The sequence below is a fragment of the Anthonomus grandis genome, chromosome 2 (assembly GCF_022605725.1).
Source record: "Anthonomus grandis grandis chromosome 2, icAntGran1.3, whole genome shotgun sequence".
NCBI classification, from domain to species: domain Eukaryota; kingdom Metazoa; phylum Arthropoda; class Insecta; order Coleoptera; family Curculionidae; genus Anthonomus; species Anthonomus grandis.
This window is the reverse complement of record NC_065547.1, coordinates 43,056,976-43,080,024: the sequence shown is the minus strand read 5'-3', so window position 1 is coordinate 43,080,024 and position 23,049 is coordinate 43,056,976. Positions and strand designations below refer to the sequence as shown.

The following is a 23,049-nucleotide window of genomic DNA, read 5'->3' as shown; positions in this document are numbered from 1 at the left end:
GTGAATTTATTCGCTAAATTCATATCTTCAGGAAATCACTAAGGGGTTATGTACAAAATACGAATTTTAATAAACTCTAATATTTTTCCAACATTTTCTAAGAATTTAGGGAAATTTATTCGTTAAATTTCCACCTTTTAAAACAGTAAATTATTTTCTTTAAAACACTTTATATTTTTTTCTCAAAAGTGTTTTGTGTGAATTTATTCGCTAAATTCACATTTAAATAAAATTAATAAGTGGGTTAACATATAAATAAAAATTTCTCTTTTCAAAATATTCCGGTGAATTTATTCGCTAAATTCACATCTACATGAAATCACTAAGGGGTTATGTACAAAATACGGATTTTAACAAATTCTAATATTTTTTCAACATTTTATAAAAACTTGAGGAAATTTATTCGTTAAATTTCCACCTTTTAAAACAGTTAAACATTTTCACATTTAAATAAAAATTATGCACATTTAAATAAAAATAATCAGGGGGTTAACATATAAATATTTTTTTTTTCAAAATATTCCTGTGAATTTATTCGCTAAATTCATATCTTAACATTTAAATAAAATTATCCAGGGGGTTAACATATGAATAAAAATTTCTCGTTTTAAAATATTTCGGTAAATTTATTCGCTAAATTCACATCTACATTAAATCACTAAGGATAATACAAATATGGAGTTTAATAAATTCTTATACTTTTTCAAAAATTTCTCAAAACTTGGGAATATTTATTCATTAAATTTCCACCTTTTAAAACAGTAAAACATTCTCTATAAAACACTTTAATATTTTTTCTCAAATATGTGAATTTATTCGGTTAAATTCACAATTAAACAAAACAGAAATATAAAAAGGCGAGGGAGCATAGGAAATTTATTCGTTAAATTTTCTCTTTAAGAAAATTTACCTCCCTTATTAGCTAAATCTGACATAAAGATCTCATAATAGTCAAACATTATTATGAGGGGTTCTAAAAAACAACGAAAAAAATATTTATTGGCAGATTTATTCGCTAAATTTGCACTTTAAATTAATTTAATAATAAAACATATTTAGAATTTATTAAATTCTTGGAAGTTTTCTGTAGGAAATTTATTTGTTAAATTTCCTTATTAAAATTGTTTTTCCTTTATAATATAATTCAAATAAAAGTTTTTATAACTTTCACCAAATGAGATCTAAATAAATTAGTATCCAATCGTAGATAAGCAGTCTAGGCATTTATGATATATGAATTTCCTTTCAAATGTTAATATTTTAATTGGCAAAGCATGTAACAAGTGTGATTTTCCCTTGAAAATTTGACAAAGCATGTATCAGTGTGCTTCCCTGAATAAAATTGACAAAGCATGTATCAGTGTGCTTCCCTGAATAAAATTGACAAAGCATGTAACCAGTGTGCTCTTTTCCCTTGAAAAATTGACAAAGCATGTATCAGTGTGCTTCCCTGAATAAAATTGACGAAGCATGTAACCAGTGTGCTCTTTTCCCTTGAAAAATTGACAAAGCATGTATCAGTGTGCTTCCCTGAATAAAATTGACAAAGCATGTAACCAGTGTGCTTCTCTCTTGAAAAATTGACAAAGCATGTATCAGTGTGCTTCCCTGAATAAAATTGACAAAGCATGTAACCAGTGTGCTCTTTTCCCTTGAAAAATTGACAAAACATGTATCAGTGTGCTTCCCTGAATAAAATTGACCAAGCATGTAACCAGTGTGTTCTTTTCCCTTGAAAAATTGACAAAGCATGTATCAGTGTGCTTCCCTGAATAAAATTGACAAAGCATGTAACCAGTGTGCTCTTTTCCCTTGAAAAATTGACAAAGCATGTATCAGTGTGCTTCCCTGAATAAAATTGACAAAGCATGTAGCCAGTGTGCTTCTCCCTTGAAAAATTGACAAAGCATGTATCAGTGTGCTTCCCTGAATAAAATTGACAAAACATGTAACCAGTGTGCTCTTTTCCCTTAAAAAATTGACAAAGCATGTATCAGTGTGCTTCCCTGAATAAAATTGACCAAGCATGTAACCAGTGTGTTCTTTTCCCTTGAAAAATTGACAAAGCATGTATCAGTGTGCTTCCCTGAATAAAATTGACAAAGCATGTAACCAGTGTGCTCTTTTCCCTTGAAAAATTGACAAAGCATGTATCAGTGTGCTTCCCTGAATAAAATTGACAAAGCATGTAGCCAGTGTGCTTCTCCCTTGAAAAATTGACAAAGCATGTATCAGTGTGCTTCCCTGAATAAAATTGACAAAGCATGTAACCAGTGTGCTCTTTTCCCTTGAAAAATTGACAAAACATGTATCAGTGTGCTTCCCTGAATAAAATTGACAAAGCATGTATCAGTGTGCTTCCGTGAATAAAATTGACAAAGCATGTAACCAGTGTGCTCTTTTCCCTTAAAAAATTGACAAAGCATGTATCAGTGTGCTTCCCTGAATAAAATTGACAAAGCATGTAACCAGTGTGCTTTTCCCTTGAAAAATTGACAAAGCATGTATCAGTGTGCTTCCCTGAATAAAATTGACAAAGCATGTAACCAGTGTGCTTCTCTCTTGAAAAATTGACAAAGCATGTATCAGTGTGCTTCCCTGAATAAAATTGACAAAGCATGTAACCAGTGTGCTCTTTTCCCTTGAAAAATTGACAAAACATGTATCAGTGTGCTTCCCTGAATAAAATTGACCAAGCATGTAACCAGTGTGTTCTTTTCCCTTGAAAAATTGACAAAGCATGTATCAGTGTGCTTCCCTGAATAAAATTGACAAAGCATGTAACCAGTGTGCTTCTCTCTTGAAAAATTGACAAAGCATGTATCAGTGTGCTTCCCTGAATAAAATTGACAAAACATGTAACCAGTGTGCTCTTTTCCCTTGAAAAATTGACAAAGCATGTATCAGTGTGCTTCCCTGAATAAAATTGACAAAGCATGTAACCAGTGTGCTCTTTTCCCTTGAAAAATTGACAAAGCATGTATCAGTGTGCTTCCCTGAATAATTGACTTAGAGGAATGGTTTTTAGTGGGTCGGGGCTGAAAAAGGCCTTAACCCCACACTATCCCGGGCCGGCCCGGGATGTCTGTTTGCAGATTTTTTTAACCTCTCTAAAAAATAAAAAAAAAAAAAAACGTTGGTAAGTATGTTTTGGGCAATCCGAGACATAGAGAAATCTGTATTAGAGGATAATGAAGTTTAAAAAGACGAAACCTAGCAAACTAGTTGGAGGCATTTATAATTTAAACACTTTTACTCATTGCATTAAGAATTCTTCTTTAATAGGTAGTTGAGAAACCTTTGTTGAGAAACTGCCTGGACTAAAATTACTTGATATAATTCCAGGCAGTTAATGATTAGAATATAAACAATACATAGGTTATTAAGAAAATTCTGGAAAAATTATTAAATTATTTGAAAAGACACTTCATATATTAAGCACTAATATAGCTACCTATATATTTGTACATTCAATCTTAATTCTAACAATCATTTTTGAAAGTCAATACTTACATTACAAAATTATACGATAGCAATGGTAATTCATAGTAATTCAATAAAAAAAATGGTAATTCAAAATAAATTTCTCCCAGTAATGCAGAATCTAGTATTTATTTCAATACTTATGATGAAATTTTAAAAGATAACTCAGTTAAAAAAAAACGTTGTGATGTCTACAAGAAAATATTAGAAAATTGTTTGGCTTCTAAATTAGTTATAATATTTTAGTAAAATTTCGGTTATAGTTATTCTTAAATTGAAATTAAAACTAAAACTTTAGAAGTACGTTTTTATAATCGTTATCCAAAAAAAAAATGGGTTATTTAATAAAATGAAATGGAAACTATACGTTAAGTGAGATTTTTTTTATGGCAAATCAAGATAAAAAAAATGAATCTTAGACTTAGACTTATGTGAGCATAAAAAAACATCAAGAAACCATAGCCACAGGTGTAACACATCATTTTATTAAAATTTAAAATGATATTTTAAAATTATACAGTGACTACATAATAATAATATGAAAAACTTAGATATAAGATCTTTTTGAGAAACTTTCGAAGTCTTGTATGCTTTGTGAACTAATTACCATCGGAAGAGTTATTTATCTTATTGATATACAATTTTATGGCAAAATAGCTTCTGATAACTTGTAACAAAAACCTTTCTGCCTAATTAAAAAAAAATTACTTTTTTTTGCACAAGTAAATAATAATTTATGTGATTGCGTATCAGATTCCATTATGTTATGCTTTTAACTTTAATTATTCCGTAATTTATATATAACCGAATTACGTTTATTATGCTGTATTACAAATAATACGATTGAGTGTTAAAATAACGCTCATTTTTGTTTTTTAAGTGTATTTGTTTTAATTTAATTTAATTATACTAAATAGTTTATTTAACAGTTAAATGCCTAAAGTTTTATAATTTAATATTTTTTAGAGTTCCTAAATAAAAAAATTTATTAAATGTGTAAATTCTTTATGCTCATATTCAAATCACAAGGTTTTGTGACTCGCTTTAGGTCAAAAAAATATTATTTTTATTTTACCTTTTTAAAAAAATAATAAGCAAAAAATGAAGTAAAATTATTTTTACCAATTTTAAGTCCATATACAATATGGTTCAAAAGTGCATCGTTTTTAAGTTACAGGGTGTTTTATGAATCATGTTAAAGATGGTTTTTTGTTAATATATCCGGAACGCCTAGTTGTAACCTTTTGAAATTTTTAACATTTACTATTGGTTTTATTAAAAACTGATATTGCAAACATTTTTTCCAAAAGGTATACAGAGTCGTGTAAAATAAGTGGTCGGTAAAGTTTAAACTGTTAAAACTTTTTTCCTAGCAACTCCGTGATAATTTTGGTATTAGAATTGAAAAGAACAAACATTTTTACATAAAAAAGGTGCTCTTGTCTAATTTCGATAGGACCTTCCGTTTTCGAAAAAATCAATTATTAATAAATCATGAATTGGTATTTCAAAAAGTAACTAAAAATAACATCTTGTAATATAATAGTTGGCTGTGTCTGTTGACAATTAGTTTATTTGTTAAATTTTGTTTAACGTTTTGTTGACATCTCACATTTTTTAAATTTGCTTTGTCAAAGTAAATTAGTTCTTTTTTGTGATTCATTTTTTAAAAATTATGGATAGATTTACAAATCAAGAATTAGCTGACATGCATTTTTATTTATGGTTTGTGTAATGGCAGTTCTTTAGCGGCTGTCCATGAGTATCGCCGAAGATTTCCCCTAAGACATGTTCCAGATCGTCAAGTTTTTATAAACACTCACCGAAATTTATGCAATAACGGAATCTTTAGGTTAACAAGATTGCATCATTTCAAGGAGTTGGGTTTTTTCCGAGCTTTAAGCGGTATTTGAATTGATTGACGAAAAGACGTGAAAAAGCATTTTTTCTGGGTTAAGACGAAAGATATTAGTCAAGAAACGCTTGACTAATTACCGGTATTGCTTTAATGATAATTTAATGCCAATTATCCAGACGAGGTCTTGGTGTTATTATTTAAGAGGACAAGACGAATTGTTGAAAAGTCGCTGTTCCTGGACTGTAAAAGTTGTGTACCTAAAGTTATAATTTTATAAGCTAGTATTGTTAGCTTTTACCGCCGTTGTGACTGTATTCTGTGTAAATTGTTTTTCCTGTGCGTATGTATCCAGATTTTCGAACCTATTCATAATGATATTATTTTTTTTTTTAAAATGAACCCCAGTACTTTCATTCAAATACCCTAGACAACAAGAAATTCCTACATGCGGTTAACATAATCGTCCTACAGAGCACAGAGCAAACAATTTCGAACACAGTAAGAAAATTTGAAGAGACTGGTTCGATTACTAATATTATAAGGCACGTGCATCACCGTAACGTTCGTTCAGCTGAAAATATCGCTGCTGTGGCTCAAAGTGTGGAGGAAGACCCAAATTTGTCAGTTCCTCGGCGTGTTCAAAATTTGGGTTTGTTTTACGGCTCACTGTGGCGAGTTTTGCATTTCGATTTACATCTCCATCCGTACAAAGTCCAACTCACTCAAGAACTTAAGCCTACAGACCATGGACAACGCAGAACATTCGCAAATTAGGTGCTTGAACAATAAGCTACGAGATGCTCATTTTTCGAGCAGAATTTTCTCCAGTGATGAGGCTTATTTTACGCTGTGTGGCTACGAAATAAACAGAATTGCTGCATATGGGATTCTGAAAATCCTCAGGTGATCGTAGAAAGGCCTTTGCATCCCGAAAAAGTGACTGTATGGTGTGCATTATGGTCTGGTGGTGTCATTGGTCCGTATTTTTTTTAAAACAATCGTGGAAGAGCCTTAACAGCAAACTCTGAGCGATATGGAAGCATGTTGACCAATTATTTTTGGAGAGAAATCGAAGAAGAATATCTGGAAGACATGTGGTTCCAACAGGATGGGGCCACAAGTCCAACCGAGCTCTTTTGCAAGAGAAGTTTCCAGGACGCTTAATTTCAAGATTAGGTGATATCTATTGGCCCCCAAGATCTCACACCTTTGGATTTTTTTGTGGAGCTATGCGAAACTACGCGTGTCTACGCCAATAACCCTCAAACTCTTTAACAACTTAAAGCTAACATTCGTGAAGTTCTAGCCGAGATATCACCTGAAATGTGCCAAAAAGTGATTGAAAATTTTCTTAAAAGGATTGAAGTTGGTCAGAGGTCCCGCAGCGGATATTTAAATGATATTGTGTTTCACATATAATGGAATGATTCAATCTTTAAAACAAAATAAAAATTTCGTCTCCATCTAAATATCTTGTGTGTTTTATTTAACTTTACTTTCCCAAGCATAAAATGGATAACCCTATACATCAACTGCCGAATTTTAACTAAACTTTATGGATTTTAGTCCAGTATGGCAACACTGTCGCATATCCTCCTGCAAAACTGACATATTGGAGTTTTCGTATAGCAATGTTTTGAAAATGACGTCAAGAAATTTTTTTGGGCAAAATATGGTCCTCCTAAAATTTTTTTTTTTTTAATTGTTGTATAGACCGTACCCTTTCTACTAACCAAAAAATTTTTGCAAAATCGTTGGGTCCTTATTGCTCACGCACCCATCTGAGACATTCAACAGTTTTACAAAATTAATCAAGTCATAATTCCTAGTCAACCAATTATAACTCTAATTTCAATTTTAATGCATAACTTTAATGGCTATAAGGCACGTATTTAAAGATATATATTTTAGCATATGTTGGCTTTATTAGTAGTATATCTCGGAAAATACCTTTCGAGTTATTCAATAGTTCTATACAATCGATCAAGTGATACTCCCTAGCCAAAAACAATTCCCATGTTTATCTAAACGATCGTTGTCCGCATCATCCTTTACGCGTTGGCTCCGGTGCTGCGGAAAGCGAAGCCCATAATTTACTTCGAATTCCTGACCCATTGTTCCGGATGGCGACCTTTTTGGGATTGAGCCAGTCTCGCTGCATCTACAACATTATAATGTATACCTGGAACTATTGCTGCAAGATATACTAATGTTTGCACCTATGATCTGGCGAGTATATAGCAAATTTATAAGATTATGTTTTCAAATGAGAAAATCCAGCACTAAAAGCAAATTAATTAAATAATCATTAGTCAGAAACAACTAGACAGCTTCGTTTTCTTCTGTAGTTTTAAAGATGGTATTTATTTTTTTAAAAATGAAACAAAGAATTTTGTAAGGGAGATTATATATATATATATATATATATATATATTAGTTATATTGTTACGGTTGGTGCAATAAATAAGCACACTACTATTTATCTACAATCATTTGATGGCAGGTATAAGTAAAACGAGATTCGTATTTTATGGAAAACAGCAAAAAAATTAAATTGATTTATATTTTTTAACGAAATGTGAATAAATAAGAGAATTTGAATTATTAAATGCATAGCAAGTGCTGAGGCGATTAATGCAATCCGTTTTAAAATTAAATACTACATTAATTTCACTCATTTTGGAGGTTAAGCCACGATTTTGAAAAAAAAATGCATTTTATGTAGAAGGAATTTTTATTGATAAAGAACACAAAAATGGTAAAGGGAATAGGGATTGTTGTTGCCATGGTTCAATGGAAGGGCAGCTAAAAAAAAGGTAGATTAGTTTTTTGCCCTAAATTGCATAACAAGGGAGTTTTTTGTTTTTTTCAAGGCGACTTTTGAGTTCGAAGAAGTTTTAATAAAAACATATTATTTATTATTATATAAAAATATATTATTACCTTAAAGTAAAGGGTTAAATAACCATTAAAGACCTAATCAAACTTTTTTCTAATTTTCATAATAAGGGCACAAAAAAGTGTTGAAAATGTGATTCCTCAAAAATTACTTAAAAATTGAGAATTCGTATCTATTCGTATCCGCAAAGAGATTAAATAGTAAATAATACCAAAACTAACATAACCACTTGTCGAAGCGTGCAAAATTATACGGCTTAACAAGTCCGGATTCGTCAAAAGCCGAAAAAGTACTAAATAGTAAATAATACAAAAACTAACGTAGCCACTTGTCGAAGCGTGTGAGTGCTAGTCCGGACTCGTCAAATAAGCAATTAATCGCGTTTCTTTGGACTCGTAGTATTTTTACCGATAAGGGGGGTTTACACGATGCCAGTGACTTGAACAAGTTACTAAAATCCAGCACTGGATTTTAGTACTTGCTTTGTGTAAACATATATTCCAATACTAAATTCCAGTACTGATTTTAGTAACGATTCCAGTACAGTGAATAGAAAGCATTTCTATTTACTGGAGCAAGTGCCTCTTAACTAAACCTGTATAGACACGATGATTCCAGCGTTCGATTTTAGTAAATAAATCAGTACATAGTTTTAGTAATTGTTTTAAAGTGTAGGTGTTATTATTATTCAAAATGTGCGCAAAATGGACTGAAGATACCACAGTAAAGTTTGTAGAATTATATAGGGAGGAAGAGTGCCTTTGGAATACACAGTTGGTAATCTATAGAAATAAACAAGCCCGTGAGTCGGCTATAAAAAGAATTGTGGAAACAATGGAAATCGAGAATTTTAGCCCAATAGATGTAAAAAACAAAATAAAAACTCTAAGGTCGACGTATGTACAAGAGGTAGCAAAAATTAAGAAATCGCAAAGCTCTGGGGCCGGAGCCGATGAAATATATAAACCAAAAATGAAGTGGTTTTCAGTTATGCATATGTTTTTACAAACAATGGATAAGAGAAGGGTAACATGCAGTAATTTGGTAAGTAAGAAGCTACTATATATTTTTTATTATATGTACCTATATTAGTAATTGAATACAAAATATATTAAAATGAAATTAAAAAATCATTCGTTCCTGGCATGAAACGGCCCCTGTAGTCATAAAATAGTGTTTATATTTATCCCTTAAATTTCTTGCAAATTGTGAAGAATGATTACTTCCTATACATGAAACTGATGGCAAACCAGCTACTTCTGACCTCCAACTTCCAAGAATAATTCTACCTTGATCGATATCTTCTTCGTCAACGGATCCCTTTGGCAAATATTCATTTACAGTAGTGCATCTAAGCCAGTTATGTAGGGCACAACATGTTCTGACTATTTTATCCACTGATGATAGTCCACAAGCTATGGGTTTACCATTTTCCACAATTCTTCTTGCACGAGACAATCTATAATTGAAGATTTTTTCATCAACAGTAAGTGCATTCTTTGAATATGGTTTAAGTAAATAATGCTTTAACGGAAAAGCGTCGTCTCCAACAAGAAATCCACCACCCGGTAATATATTGTTTTCTAAAGCAGCAAAAATAGAACACTGCGCAAAAACTCCTCCATCTGAGGCTCTTCCATTGTAGCCAACATCAATGTATATAAAATTGTAATTTCCGTCTACAATTGCCATCAAAATAATACTGTTTTGTCCCTTATAGTTGAAAAAGTCACTGCCACAATTCTCAGGAGCTCGAATAAGTATGTGTTTTCCATCAATGGCACCATAACATCCTGGAAAATTCCATCTATGGTTGAAATCACTTTCGATAGCTTTCCATTCTTTGTTACTTTTTGGTACCTAAAATAAAAAATACTAAATAATTTCTTATTATGCCAAATGTGTGAATATGAGATATTTTCTAGGCTTCAGAAACATATAATGGATCGAATACATTAAAAGTAGAAGATGAAGTTGAAGAGGCAACACACGAAGAAGTACCATTAGCAGCAGAGGTAATAAAAGCGAATGTTAGTGGAGCTATTAATGAACCTACTCCAAAACGCCATTAGGCAGCGAGTCCAAGATTAAAGAAGTTGCTGGTTGCATCAAAGACTTAAATTCTTTAACGACGTCTATTCGAGATCTACAATCTACGGAATCATCTGAAAATGAATTCGATATTTTCGGGAAGAGCGTAGCTGCACAATTAAATAAGTTGCCCCTTTTAGCGGCCGTCACGGCTCAAGCTAAAATTCAGCAAATTTTGACTCGTTCCAGAGTGTCAAATATAGAAGGTACAAGCACCTCATTAGGTTCTTCCAGATGCACCAGTGCATTTAGTACTTTGCCGATCCCGGAATCAGGTGAAACCTTGATTTCTCCAGAATCACCCAACACATCCCTACCACCGGCAGATAACAATACAAGCAATATTCTTGCCGAAGCATATAGATCCGCTTTTGATCTAGATACTGATAATTGGGGTTAGAATCATATACTTTATTTTCATTCATACTTAATATTTAGATTTCAGTTTAAAGAATAATGTGTTATTTTACGTTTAATTGAATAATATGATATATGAATAATTATTTTTTTACTGTTGAAAACTATGATTTTAATTTTATAAAAAAATTATATTTACTGTATAATTATATTTACCTGTATAAAATCCTCCAATGCATCGTATATGGCATCGCATACTTCTGGAATAAACTTGGAAATTGCAGGCCGGGAAACACGGAATTGCTGCTGCAAATTTCGGTAACTATTTCCAGTAGCTAAATATGACAGAGTAATTTCTAATTTTGTTCTGGCAGGTAAAGCCATTCTCATTGTGGTGTCAGATGGCGATATTTTTTTCAGAAGAACGTCAAAGGAAAAAAAAATTCAAATTCTTTTCTTGGGATTTGTTGTTAATTCACTCTGAACAATGTCAATTAACTCCTCTATCAGTACTTTAACACCTAATATTAAGCTTCTTTTAAGTAAAACATATTCCTTCTGCTTCGCACTCATCATTTAAATTTAACGTTTTTAATTCTCGCCTGTAACCTACACTACAAAAACTTGATAAAATGGATTTTATGCAAGTTACTTGATCAAATGACTGGCATCATGTAGACAAGAATTATCTTCCAAAGCACTTGCTTTTGGTACTGGATTCTAGTAACTTGTTCAAGTCACTGGCATCATGTAAACCCCCCTATAGGCAGTGGGAAAAACACGAGTGTCGAATAATTGTCCACGTAAACTACTCACACGACTTGGCAAGTATTCGCAAGTGACAAATAATTGCCAAATACGCGAGTCGTTTGAGCCCGGCTTTAGACTCGAGTGCTTCTTAGTACCTGGAACCTTCGGTACCGGAACTACCAAAGATGACTTCCATTCCTTTGGAAAATGTCCCTTAGAAAATGATGTATTTATAACATCTAATATTCGGTTTCCAATCACTGCGAAAGAATCTTTAAAAACCCGTGCTGAAATAACAGATTCACCGCCACCAACATTTTTCATTCCACTCACTAAATGTATGTTTCTTTTTTATTCTTGTATAATCCATTGAAGCTAAAACATTTTTTACATATTTATATGTACATGTATATACGTCGGCGAGACGTAAGTAATGTACGTACGAACTACGTATCCAAAAGTACGAACTAAATACGTTATTTTTATAACAATAGACGTATGGATATAATAATTACGTACCCAGGACGTATATATGATGCTTTTTGGGTTAAAATGCGGTAACTAACATTAATTCCTCTTAAGAAAATTTTAATAAAATGAGCATTCGCTAAGCCGATTTCCAATTTTCCAAAACCTAAAACTCACTTACATATTTCCCAATCCACTTTGATCGACTTTATTCATTTTCCGATAAATTTTCGGAAACCGCTTTTCCGCAAAATGATACTCTTTTTAAAACCCGAATCCACGAGTAGGCCACTTTGGCCGAGTACTCGCCTTAATGAACCGGTATTGTGAACGGGAGGATCCGCAAGGGCGATAAAGAAGTCGAGACTCAATGCCGGTCAAAGGAGGAGCCTTTTGAAGTATTTTATTTTTAATGTCGGCAGTCTGCAAATAGGTCAAGTAAATGTAGGAAGAATGCGGTGTCTGATGAGATCGCACGCTGATCGAATAAAGATATACGTGTAACGGTAGCAAGGAGGTTTTAGGGAGCGCTTTTAGGAATCGAAAATAAGAAAAATTGATTTATGTTAATTTATCAACTTTTTTAGAAACACTTTAATTTCTATGAAATTACAAGCATAGATAGCGCGCATATTAATCATTAATAGTTTCGGAAATTCTGTTTGTGAAATTGCCCTATTGTCTATAGCCCTGGCGAGGGCGGACATAATCTCTAAAAGCTTAAATCGAAAGAAGGCTTGAGTGATACCTCATTTTAAAGGTGTTTTAATTATCTGTTTAAAAATACCACACAGTCGACCTTTTGATTGAGAAAAACATGACAGATTTCCTCAACTAGTACTTGCGTGGTAATCACTTTAGTAAGGATTAACAAATTCATTAAAAGGTTGTCAAAAAAACTGAAAAATTCAAGCGTTCTACGCTCTTAAGTATTTTTTTAAAAATGGTGTTTAATCTTAAGCAAAGAACAGAAATTATTCTTATTTACAGGGAAAATCAAAGATGTGCCAGAAGAACAGCAGCATTGTTTAATAGTCCTAATAGTCAATTAAATCATAAATATGTTTTTAAATTAATTAAGTTCATGGAAACTGGTTCGGTTGCAAATAAAAAAAGAAGTATTCGTCGTGTTTTGGATGAAGCTGCAAACCTGGAAGTTTTAAGCACCTTTAATGCAGAGCCCTCTACATTTTTTCACAGTGTGTCACCATAGATTAATACTACTGAGATAGGAAACTCCCGTGAGTCCGAAAAGAGCCAATAGAACACTGAAAGTCGATTGACTGTTGCGCCCTCTGAATTTCGAGGAGTAGTACTAACCGGAAATGAAAATGGGTTTGTGACGTCATAATAGCAAGTAATTTAAAATTTGATTATGGCGCCAAATTTGAATTTTGCTCTACTATACCGTGCGCTTAAAATTAGTGGGAAATGCGAGGTTCTTTCAGAAATTAAAAAGTGACAAATCGAGAACTTTATTTAATATGGGGGACAAAAAACCACTTTTTTAATTAATTGGGACTTTTTTGTCCGCGCATTAACTAGATTCCTCGATTTGTTAATTTTTCTGTTTGCGTACTATAATATCTAAAAGATCCACATTTCCTACTAAATACATAGGTCTGGATTTCGGAAGTTAAACAAGAAATATTTACAAAATGTACTACTATATTATAAGAAGAGATTCTCAAGTTATACAATAAAAATTAACAGTTGTACACCCTTGTTAAACCATTATAAATTAATGTATAACTTATTATAACTTTAATTGTGAACTTTGTTGCATGAAAAACAGACTTTTAAGTTAGGGTTTATTCTGGGTGTTACAAAAGGTTATAGTAAATGTAAAAAGGCCAATAAAAATTTCATAAAATCACTAAAAAATTACTGCATATCTAATTCACTAGTAATGTTCCTTAGTAAATATTATAAATGAAATAACTATTAATAAATTAACAATGAAAGAAAAACATTATAGCAGCAGGAACAAAATGTTATAAATGTGTTAATATATTATAAAGAAATTATAGAAAAAAAATCACAATTTAGACAATCAAAATTAACAGTTATACATGCTTATTAAAATATTAAATGAAATATAAAAATTCTTCCAAATTCCATAATGTATAAACTTAGTTTAATGAGAAACTTTGTTGAACGAAGAGCAAAGTTTCCAAAATATAGTTTATACAGGGTGTGGCAAAAGGTACAAAAGCAATAAATTTTTTATAAAATCACCAAGGAATTACTCCTCCTCAATTCACTAGCAGTGTTCCTTACTAAATAATATAAAAAAATACCAACAAATTGGTAATGAAAGAGGCAATAAGTAAATATGTTAAAAGTAAAATTTACAAGAGTTACCATGTTTCTATTTGCTTTTAAAAATTTGAGACTCCAACATTTGTTAAATTTTCAAACTTGCTTATCCAATGAAACTGCTGAAATTGCCCTTGTTTCAGGTTTGGCATCACATGTTACGTAAGTTTTGACATTAAGGCTGACAAAAAGTATACAGAAACAAGATAAATTCTGCTTTATATTGAGCTACACTGGGCCATTTATTTTCAAATTCAATGTCTAGAAATAGAAATCATATCTTGAAATATTAATTTATAAAATAATTTAAAAAATAAAAACTTACCCGATTTTGCTATACTATTCATCTAGGATCCTATGGTATTACTAAAAACCCGAGTGGAGTTTTTAACTTTCAATCCATCAGCATATTCTGTTGCTCTATGTGATCAAAAGTGGTCAGTTCTTTATAATTTAACCACAGATCAAATAACTCAGCAAATGACTACTACTTCTTTGTTCTCTCTTAAGTTTAGCGGTGAAGCAGAACCTAGCTCATTGGGATTGAATGCATTTAGAAAGGGTTATCGAATTAAGTGAATCAAGCGGTATATCAACCCAGAAGCTTTTCAAAAGTACTGTGGAACTTTTTGAGGGAAAAGCTTTAATTTTTTAGAGGTATTTAAAGGATTAAATATCAGATTGGGAAACATTATGCACACATTCTAAAGAAGAATTTTTACCAAGAGATTTTAATTATAAAGCATGGGAACAAATTAAGTCAAGAACTCAAGGGGACAGGGACAGTATTGCAATTTATGTAGCCTATATGAATAATCTATTTACTCGTCTTACTGTACCAGTGGAAGATTGAGTTAAGCTTAAAATTAATAGGAAAAATATATTGCCTTACTATCAAAGTCAACTCTTGTTAGTAGATGTAAATTCTGTAAATGAACTAGTAAGATTGTTTCGAAGAATTGAAGACAATCGTAGAGATATTTTAAATTTTGTTCCACCATCATTGGACTCAAAGAAATAAAAAGATAATATTTTATTAATATTAAATATATAATACAAAATATCATTTGGCAGTAGTGTCAGGCTAAGAGACACATTACTAAGTAAAGTATAATATTTTATTACTACTAAAAAACTAAATTATTAATTAAAGAGTCTAAGTCTTAACCCAAGCGGTTTCTCATTAAAGTAAGCTTGAGCTTAAACCTCTGGTGGCGTCACTTGTTATGAAGACATTATAACTTACCGTGTAAGGTTAACCGAAGGTTTGGCATCTAGTGTGGGGTATTGGCTGTTAAAAGCCCAAGCAATCTGTGTCTTTTGCTGTCCACAGATTTAATACAACAGCTTCTTCTTAGAATCCATTTCTGACTTTTGTTGTTTCATTTGCACGTATTATGTTCACAAAAAAAAATTATTGCAATAACTTTTTATGCAATGTCACCGAATATAAATTCAATTCATTCAATTCAAAGTTCTTACTCTTTATATCTCAGTTCTTTTACAACAATATAATTAACCTTTTTTTAAAAAAATTCCTGTATCCCAGGTGTCAGCACACCCAAATGATAACTAATCACAGCTGACACACAAAACACTAAACTAAATAACTGGAAAAATTTTGTGCGATTTTGTTAAGATTTTTCAAAAAATTGAAAGCCTGTGCAGGCTAAAGAACTATGTAAAATGGCCGCATCTTAGATGACATAATTTGATGATCGACAGTCCGCACACTCTCGGTAAAAGCTTCTTAGCGCCATCTAAATTTCGAGGAGTAGAAGCTTTTTAGTGTTCCGCAAATTGCTCTAGCTTTTAAAAAAGCCTCGTGAGTATGCAGTGCGCAGCGATTGGTTTCGAACGTCAAAATCGGTAGAGGTGGGCACTCAACAACGATATTATTTGTGTATGTACATATGTTGAACTTTTTTCTTGTGATACTTATTAGTACCGAAATAAGGCGCATGCGCCTAAGGTGAATAAGTAAAAAATGTTTGTTCTCGCGAGATCTACCCACCCTTATATTTTGGCACAATAGTTTCGGAGTTCCCGTATAATCTAGTTTATTTACTAATTAATAATATATTTAAATGAAATTTAATTAAAAGTTGCATTTTTTGAAATGATTAAATAGCTATTTATGTAACAAGTAAAATTAACCTATTGGGAGTTGTCGCAAAATTCCCTTATGTATGATATTATCACGCAAAATCTTCATCAAATAAAATTTCCATTGATAAGAGAATTCTGCGACAATTCCAATAAATAAAAAAGGGGATTTTATATATGAGTAATAATTTTTTTTTTCGGTAACACTTACGAATTATATGAAATCCGATATAATTTTTTATAAAGAAATTGCGCAGCTTCGTAATCCATGTGAGAAATAGCGCCATCTAAAAATAATAATTGTGAATATGAATTAATATCAGTTTAATGTGTTTTTATATAGTTGCACTTGCGAATGAACTTAATAATTTCCACCATTTTTTTGGGTCATTTTTAAAATTTTTAACATTTTTGAAAAATTCAAAGCGCTATGATTATTAGGGCCTGAGATATCGCTTCTTAACACAGACATAAACTTTTCATAAAGATAATTTAAAATTCATTGTTTAAGAAAAATATAAAAAACGGAAGGGGAAGTGGAGATCCGTAAAGAGAAAGTGTATTTATTGATAAAGAGTTAATAAAAAGCGAAATATAAACCTCCAAAATATAAGAAGAAAATCAAAAATTAGAAAGAAATTATGATCAAAATCTAGCTAAAATAAATTTTCAACTGAAGAGTGTTCTCTTGAGAAACTGGGTGTTTTTTTTAGAGGCGGAGAACTTTCATATGGCAACACTGTTTTTTATGACAGCCGACCTGACAGTTCTAGGTTATTTTTAGATTAGTTTGGTTTAGCAATTCATCATGAACAGACTCATGCCGGAGCAACATTTCCAAATTGTTCATATTTATTTTGAAAGACATGGTTCTATTCGAGAAACACATCGGGCATTACGTGAGTTTTATGGTGCTCATAATCGTCCTTCAGAGAGATTAATTCGAGAAACTGTTGATCGTTTTCCCAATACTTTTACTCTAGTCGACAATACGCATCCCGTAAGACGCCGTACAGTGCGCATGCAACAAGCGATAGCTGCTGTGCAGCATAGTGTTGATAATGATCCAAATGTGTCAATTCGTCCACTTTATGAAAAATTTTGCGCAAAGATCTCAATTCAACTTGTCCAGGAGTTGAAACCCGAGGATAATCTTTTGCACCGTACATTAGCTGAATGGGCGGAAGGAAAGATTGCTGTTGATCCACGATTTCATATGAAAATTTTGTTCAGTGATGAAGCACACTTTCGGTTAAATGGTTATGTAAACAAGCAGAATTGCCGAATTTGGGGGGATGAGAATCCACGAGCTATTGGCAAAAAACCGTTACATCCAGAAAAACTAACCGTTTGGTGCGCTTTATGGGCCAGTGGAATCATTGGTCCTTATGTCTTCAGAAATGCTGATGGTCAGAACATTACAGTAAACGGTGAGCGATACAGAAACATGAAAACCAACTGTTTTGTGCCTCAATTGGAAGCCGTGACAGGCGTTGCAGAAATGTGGTTTCAGCAAGACGGTGCCACGTGCCATACAGCGCGCCAAACAATTAATTTACTGCAAGAGACATTCGAGCAACGAATAATTTCAAGAAATGGGCCTGTAAACTGGCCAGCTCGTTCGTGCGACTTGACGCCATTAGATTATTTTCTTTGGGGCTGTGTTAAGTCGCATGTCTACGCTAATAAACCCGAAACACTTGAGTACTTGGAAGCCAACATACGACGCGTGTTTGCCGAAATACAGCCTGCAGTACTGGAAAGAGTGTGTGAAAATTGGACCTCTAGATTACGCCACGTACGCGCCAGCCGTGGGGGTCACATGCTCGAAATCATTTTTAAATATTAATGCCAAAAAAAATTCTTTAATATAAAAGCAAATTCATTCATATCAATAAAATATTTTGTGTTTAATTTCAATTTAAAGTTCTCCGCCTCTAAAAAAAACACCCTTTAGAAGAAGAACAGAATCGCTAAATGAAAGGAAAAATATGAATATCTAGGCACCAATAAGAAAGAAAAGAAAGTATTTGAAAATGATTTATTTAAATAAAGAAGAATGGAAAGAAAGTTTATTTTGAATAAAAATATAGATTATTAAAAATTCACCACCAAAGTTGCTATCTTTTATATCAGTCAAAGATTTTTATTAACTTTATCATTTTTAAAACATAACAGTATGCATTCAAGTTAAAATTATTGTTAGGTAAGAGAAAGATAAATTTCTATTCGCAACTAATAAAACAAAAAATAAGCAAAAAACAAAGAACCAATATTAATATGAAAGAAGGGAAAATGTATAAAAATTAGTCATTTGAATGTGAAGAAGATTGGGTAGAAACTGAATTTAGAATTACAAGAAAATGCAAAATAATAGTAATAAAAGGTATCATGTATCTAATTTAAAGCTTTTCAGTGTAAAAGAAAGACTCAATTCAATGAAACGTTAAGAATAAAAACGACTTACGAGTTAAGATTAAATAACAAAAATTAACTCCAAGGTGTGGTGAAGTTAGCTTACATAGCAACTTGCTTTAATAAGCATTACAAAGCAAAAGAACTATCAACCTTTACTAACAAAATTAAACCATATTGAGAGAAATTACGCAATGTCTTAAGACTGCCTCAAGTAATACTTTCAAAGATTTCTCAGTCATTTGGGGCATTTTCTAACAATTTTAGATCCTTTATTCAAGATCAAATAAAAAATTTTGAAATAGAAATGAAAGTAAAAAATATTTCAAATAAATGAGCAATTTTAAAAGCTAGATCTAAGTAACATAACTAAAAGGTAAAAATTTATATCAAATGTTACATTTAATTGTCAAAATCCTACACTTTCAATTCAGCAAACAAGAAAAAAGGAACATAATTCTTCTGATGAAGGTATTACGTGCAACAAATTATATGCATAAGAAAAGTACATTTTATTAACATAATCTTTAGACAGAACATCTAAAATTTACTTATAATTGACTGCATAGATACTTTAAAACAAAGTCAATAAATACAAACAATTCCCAAAATAACCTATTACTGAACGTTTTCCTTTCGCCTATTTATTCGTATCTTTTTAAAGTTAGCGATCTAGTATACGCTTTATCAAAGAGTATTCAAATGAACCTTTCACGTCTTCAGAAGTTGTTTCAAAGCGCTCGATATAAAAATGCTTATCACTATTCATGATAACTCTTTGTGTTCCGCCTTTAGTGCCTGCCCCAATGTAAAATAAAATTGAGATCGCGAAATGCTACTTTTTCCATACTATTTTTCGATTCAGCGAAAATTCTTTTTTTTTTTAAATATTATCTAAATAGCTTGAGATTTTAAAAAATAAGTTGGTTAGCTGTTAAATCAATCCTCCTGGTTTAATAAATTTTGTTCCTAGATCTTATAGAGACAATAAATTTTTATCATTGTTAAAAGTGGCAGTTTATTATGTAAAAAAAGCAGCAAATGCGAATTTTAAATCTAGCTATTGGTTTTCTAATAGAAAATGTTTTCTTGAGAAATTAATGAAAAATGAAAGTATAAATGAAAGAGAAAATTAGTAATTAGGGACGAATATGAAAGAAAAATTGTATTTTAAAATTAGTTATTTAAATGCAGAAAGTTGATTTTGCATTCAGTTTCAAAAGAAGATGCAAAGTCATTGTAATAAAAGGTAGTAGGTACTTAGTAAATAAATTAGTTTTGAGCAAAAATGTTAGTTTAAATAAAATCTAAAAAACGCCATCTTGCTTTGCTTATTTAGATTTATTCGAGCAAGTTGCTCGAATAAATCTAAACAAGATCAGAGTTGCAAGTTTCCGATACCTAGAGTCAATTTATGTTAGGTCATCTATCTTAATATAACATTTTTTGTGTAGATTTAACATGTCTACTGTTTATTTATTTTTAGTTTTCTTATCGTGGTCGTTCTTTTCATTCTTTTTCTAACTTTCCATTGAATCTTTCTCGTTACTTATTCTACTTATAAATAAAATTTGAAGAGCTTTTCTCTTATATTGAAGGGCTATTTACTAGGAATTTGGTTCCTTACGTTGATGACTATAACATTGATATTCTCATTCGATTTTTTAATCCTATAATATTTTTTTTTCTTATTAATTCGTTCGTTTATTAGATCTTAGTTTTTTTATTTATACCTTCTACTATAGCAAAAAAATTAAAACTCTACTTACGTAATAGTTATCCGGCTATGTTTTAGAAATGATAAAGTTAGAAACAAATTTATAAGTGAGTGTATTGATATAATTGAATTAAGTGAGATTATAGAACTGATACGAATTTGATAAAAGACTAAAACAACTTTTAAAAACTAGACTCTAGCAAAAAACTGTGGTAATTCTGCAGTTTAGCGGCTTTTGATATTTTCACCGGTTTTCTTTTTTAAATAGCTTAATTTTATCTGGAAAAAATTTATAAAGTGGCGGAAGGTGTATTTTGCAAATAGTTTCTTTATAAACAATGTGAAGTACTCGCAAATAGAGGTAAACTGATTTATTTAAATTTTTTGCTGTTTTTTTGCATAAATTAAATGACAGTCGCTATCTGTCAAATGGGTTGTCGATTCTGGGAGTATGTGTGCAGTGTTTTGGTTTGTTCCGTTTCTCTATCACCGCGAGGAGAACATAAGGCGCTTCGCACAGACCATAGATATACCCAACCTAACACAACCCAACCCAACCCAACCCAACCCAACCCAACAACCCAACCCTTTTTTTTTTTTTTTTTTTTAAAGGAGGTTAAGTAGGTAATCTGCTTCCAGACACCTCAGGCATTGATGGTCTAGATATTCCTCAGATGAAGTAAGGTTGAAGTCTTCTTTCTAGTTCCTATTACTCTATTTCTTCTCTCTCCTTTGTTTTAACTTTTCTTCCCATAAATTCTGTTATCTTCCTCCAGTTGTCTTTGTTGTCAATCATTTTGTCAATTAAATTGTATTTATTTAGACTTCCTATGTCTAACTCCAAGTTACTCCTCAGGTTTTCAAATCTTTCACATTGGAAAAACATATGTTCCGCGTCATCATTATCGGAATCCCCATACATACATTGAGGGCTGTTTCTTCTTTTATATTTATGCAGGTAAGTTGCAAAACACCCATGACCCGATAAAAATTGTGTTACACTGTAACTTATGGTTCCGAATTGTCGATTTATCCATTGCAGGATGTCTGGAATAATTTGTCTTGTCCAAGCTCCTTTCTCACTGGTTTACCATCTTTCCTGCCACTCTTCTAAAGTGTTTTGTCTCTCCTCGATGTACAGTACTTTCTTCTCTTCCTCTGTCATTAGTCTTTGACGGGATTTTTCAAAAATTCTGGCACGTTATTTGACTAACATAGTGATCGGTATTTGTCCTGTTATAACCAAGATAGCATCCGCAGATACGTTGTGATAAGCACTAGCACATCGTAGCGCTAGTATTCTCTGGCATGTTAAAAGTCTCCGTTCATTACGGGCAATATTTACAGCGTCCTTCCAAGCTGGTGCAGCATACAGTATTATTGATTGTACTGTGGTCGCTAGTACTTTTCTCTTGTCCGCTGACGAGCCTACAACGTTGGGAAGAAGGGCATTTAAAGCTTTTGTTGTCTTTTTGGCTTTTTCGATGGTTCGTTCCAGGTGCGGGGAGAAGCTCAGGCGGTAGTCTAAGGTCACACCTAGATTTTTCAAAGTCTTTTCCGGGGTTATTTGGTGTTGGCCGATTTGAAATTTTATGTCCCTGCGATGTACGTAGCTCCAGGAGAAAACTATCGCTGCAGTTTTTTCTGGTGCGACCTTTAATTTATGATGCGTCATCCATGCTATAATTTTCTTTAGTATTTTGTTACCTAGTTCTATGGTTCTCTGGACTGTTGTCGTTCTTATGAGTATTGCCAGATCATCTGCATAGCATATTAATTCCACTTCCTCGTATGTCGATAGTTTCATGACTTTATCATACATGATCTTCCACAGTGTTGGTCCCAGGACCGAACCCTGCAACCCAACCCAACCCAACCCAACCCTGCCCTGGGTTGGGTTGGGTTGGTTCTTAAATTGCTCAAGCACCGCTCATCAAATTTTGCGTATTTTTACAATTTTTTTTAAATGGCCTAGTTTTATCCAAAAAAAATTGAAAGTGGCGGAATGATACGTTATAATTCGCCACGAATATATGAATTTTGATAGAACTTAAAAAAAAGAAATTTTAAAAATTATGTAGGTACTCCTAAAAATAAATTTTCAATTTAAACAAATTTGTGTTTATTACATGTAATTGACATTTTAAGTGATATGTAATGAAACTAGTGTATAATGTTACACACAGAAAAATCCCGATGGATTTTTTCACATTTTGTTGTGTAAAAAAAAATGTTTAATTTTAATACACAATTGTTAGATAATATTTCACAGTCCTGTATAAAAATTCTCAGGCATTTTGTATATGTTTTAATGTGTATATTTTATACAATTATTGCATATTAAATTAATACACCATAAGTGGATATTAATTATTAAGATAATGTGTATAAATATTCCATATATTTTTTTTTTAATCCAATGCAGTTTGGTAAAAAATCTAATAACCAAGTATATTTTTACTACAATTTTTAATTATTTTTTTATTCTGGCTTGTGTTGATTTTATTTACAATTGTGTAGAATAAAAACGATTCTTGCTAATAGCCCTTCACAATTATAGAATTTTAAACTATGTATTGTGTAGTT

At 31.8% G+C, this 23,049-nt stretch overlaps 2 protein-coding genes across 2 annotated transcripts in view; both read right to left on the bottom strand.

Annotated features, from left to right (window-relative positions):
* The window catches only part of LOC126733544 (protein O-mannosyl-transferase TMTC1-like), an 894,879-nt gene that overhangs the window by 869,403 nt on the left and 2,427 nt on the right, over positions 1–23,049 (bottom strand). Inside the window, exon 2 of the mRNA XM_050436879.1 lies at positions 16,543–16,618. The gene's annotated coding sequence lies outside the window, so the exon portion shown is untranslated. The remainder of the gene's footprint in view (positions 1–16,542; positions 16,619–23,049) is intronic.
* On the bottom strand, positions 3,025–21,628 carry LOC126750575 (putative nuclease HARBI1). The gene is made up of 4 exons (XM_050460222.1): positions 21,555–21,628; positions 10,905–11,094; positions 9,530–10,100; positions 3,025–3,110 (listed from the first exon to the last, which is right to left on the bottom strand). Exons 1-4 carry the CDS (start codon positions 21,626–21,628, stop codon positions 3,025–3,027), a joined length of 921 nt encoding a protein of 306 aa, XP_050316179.1.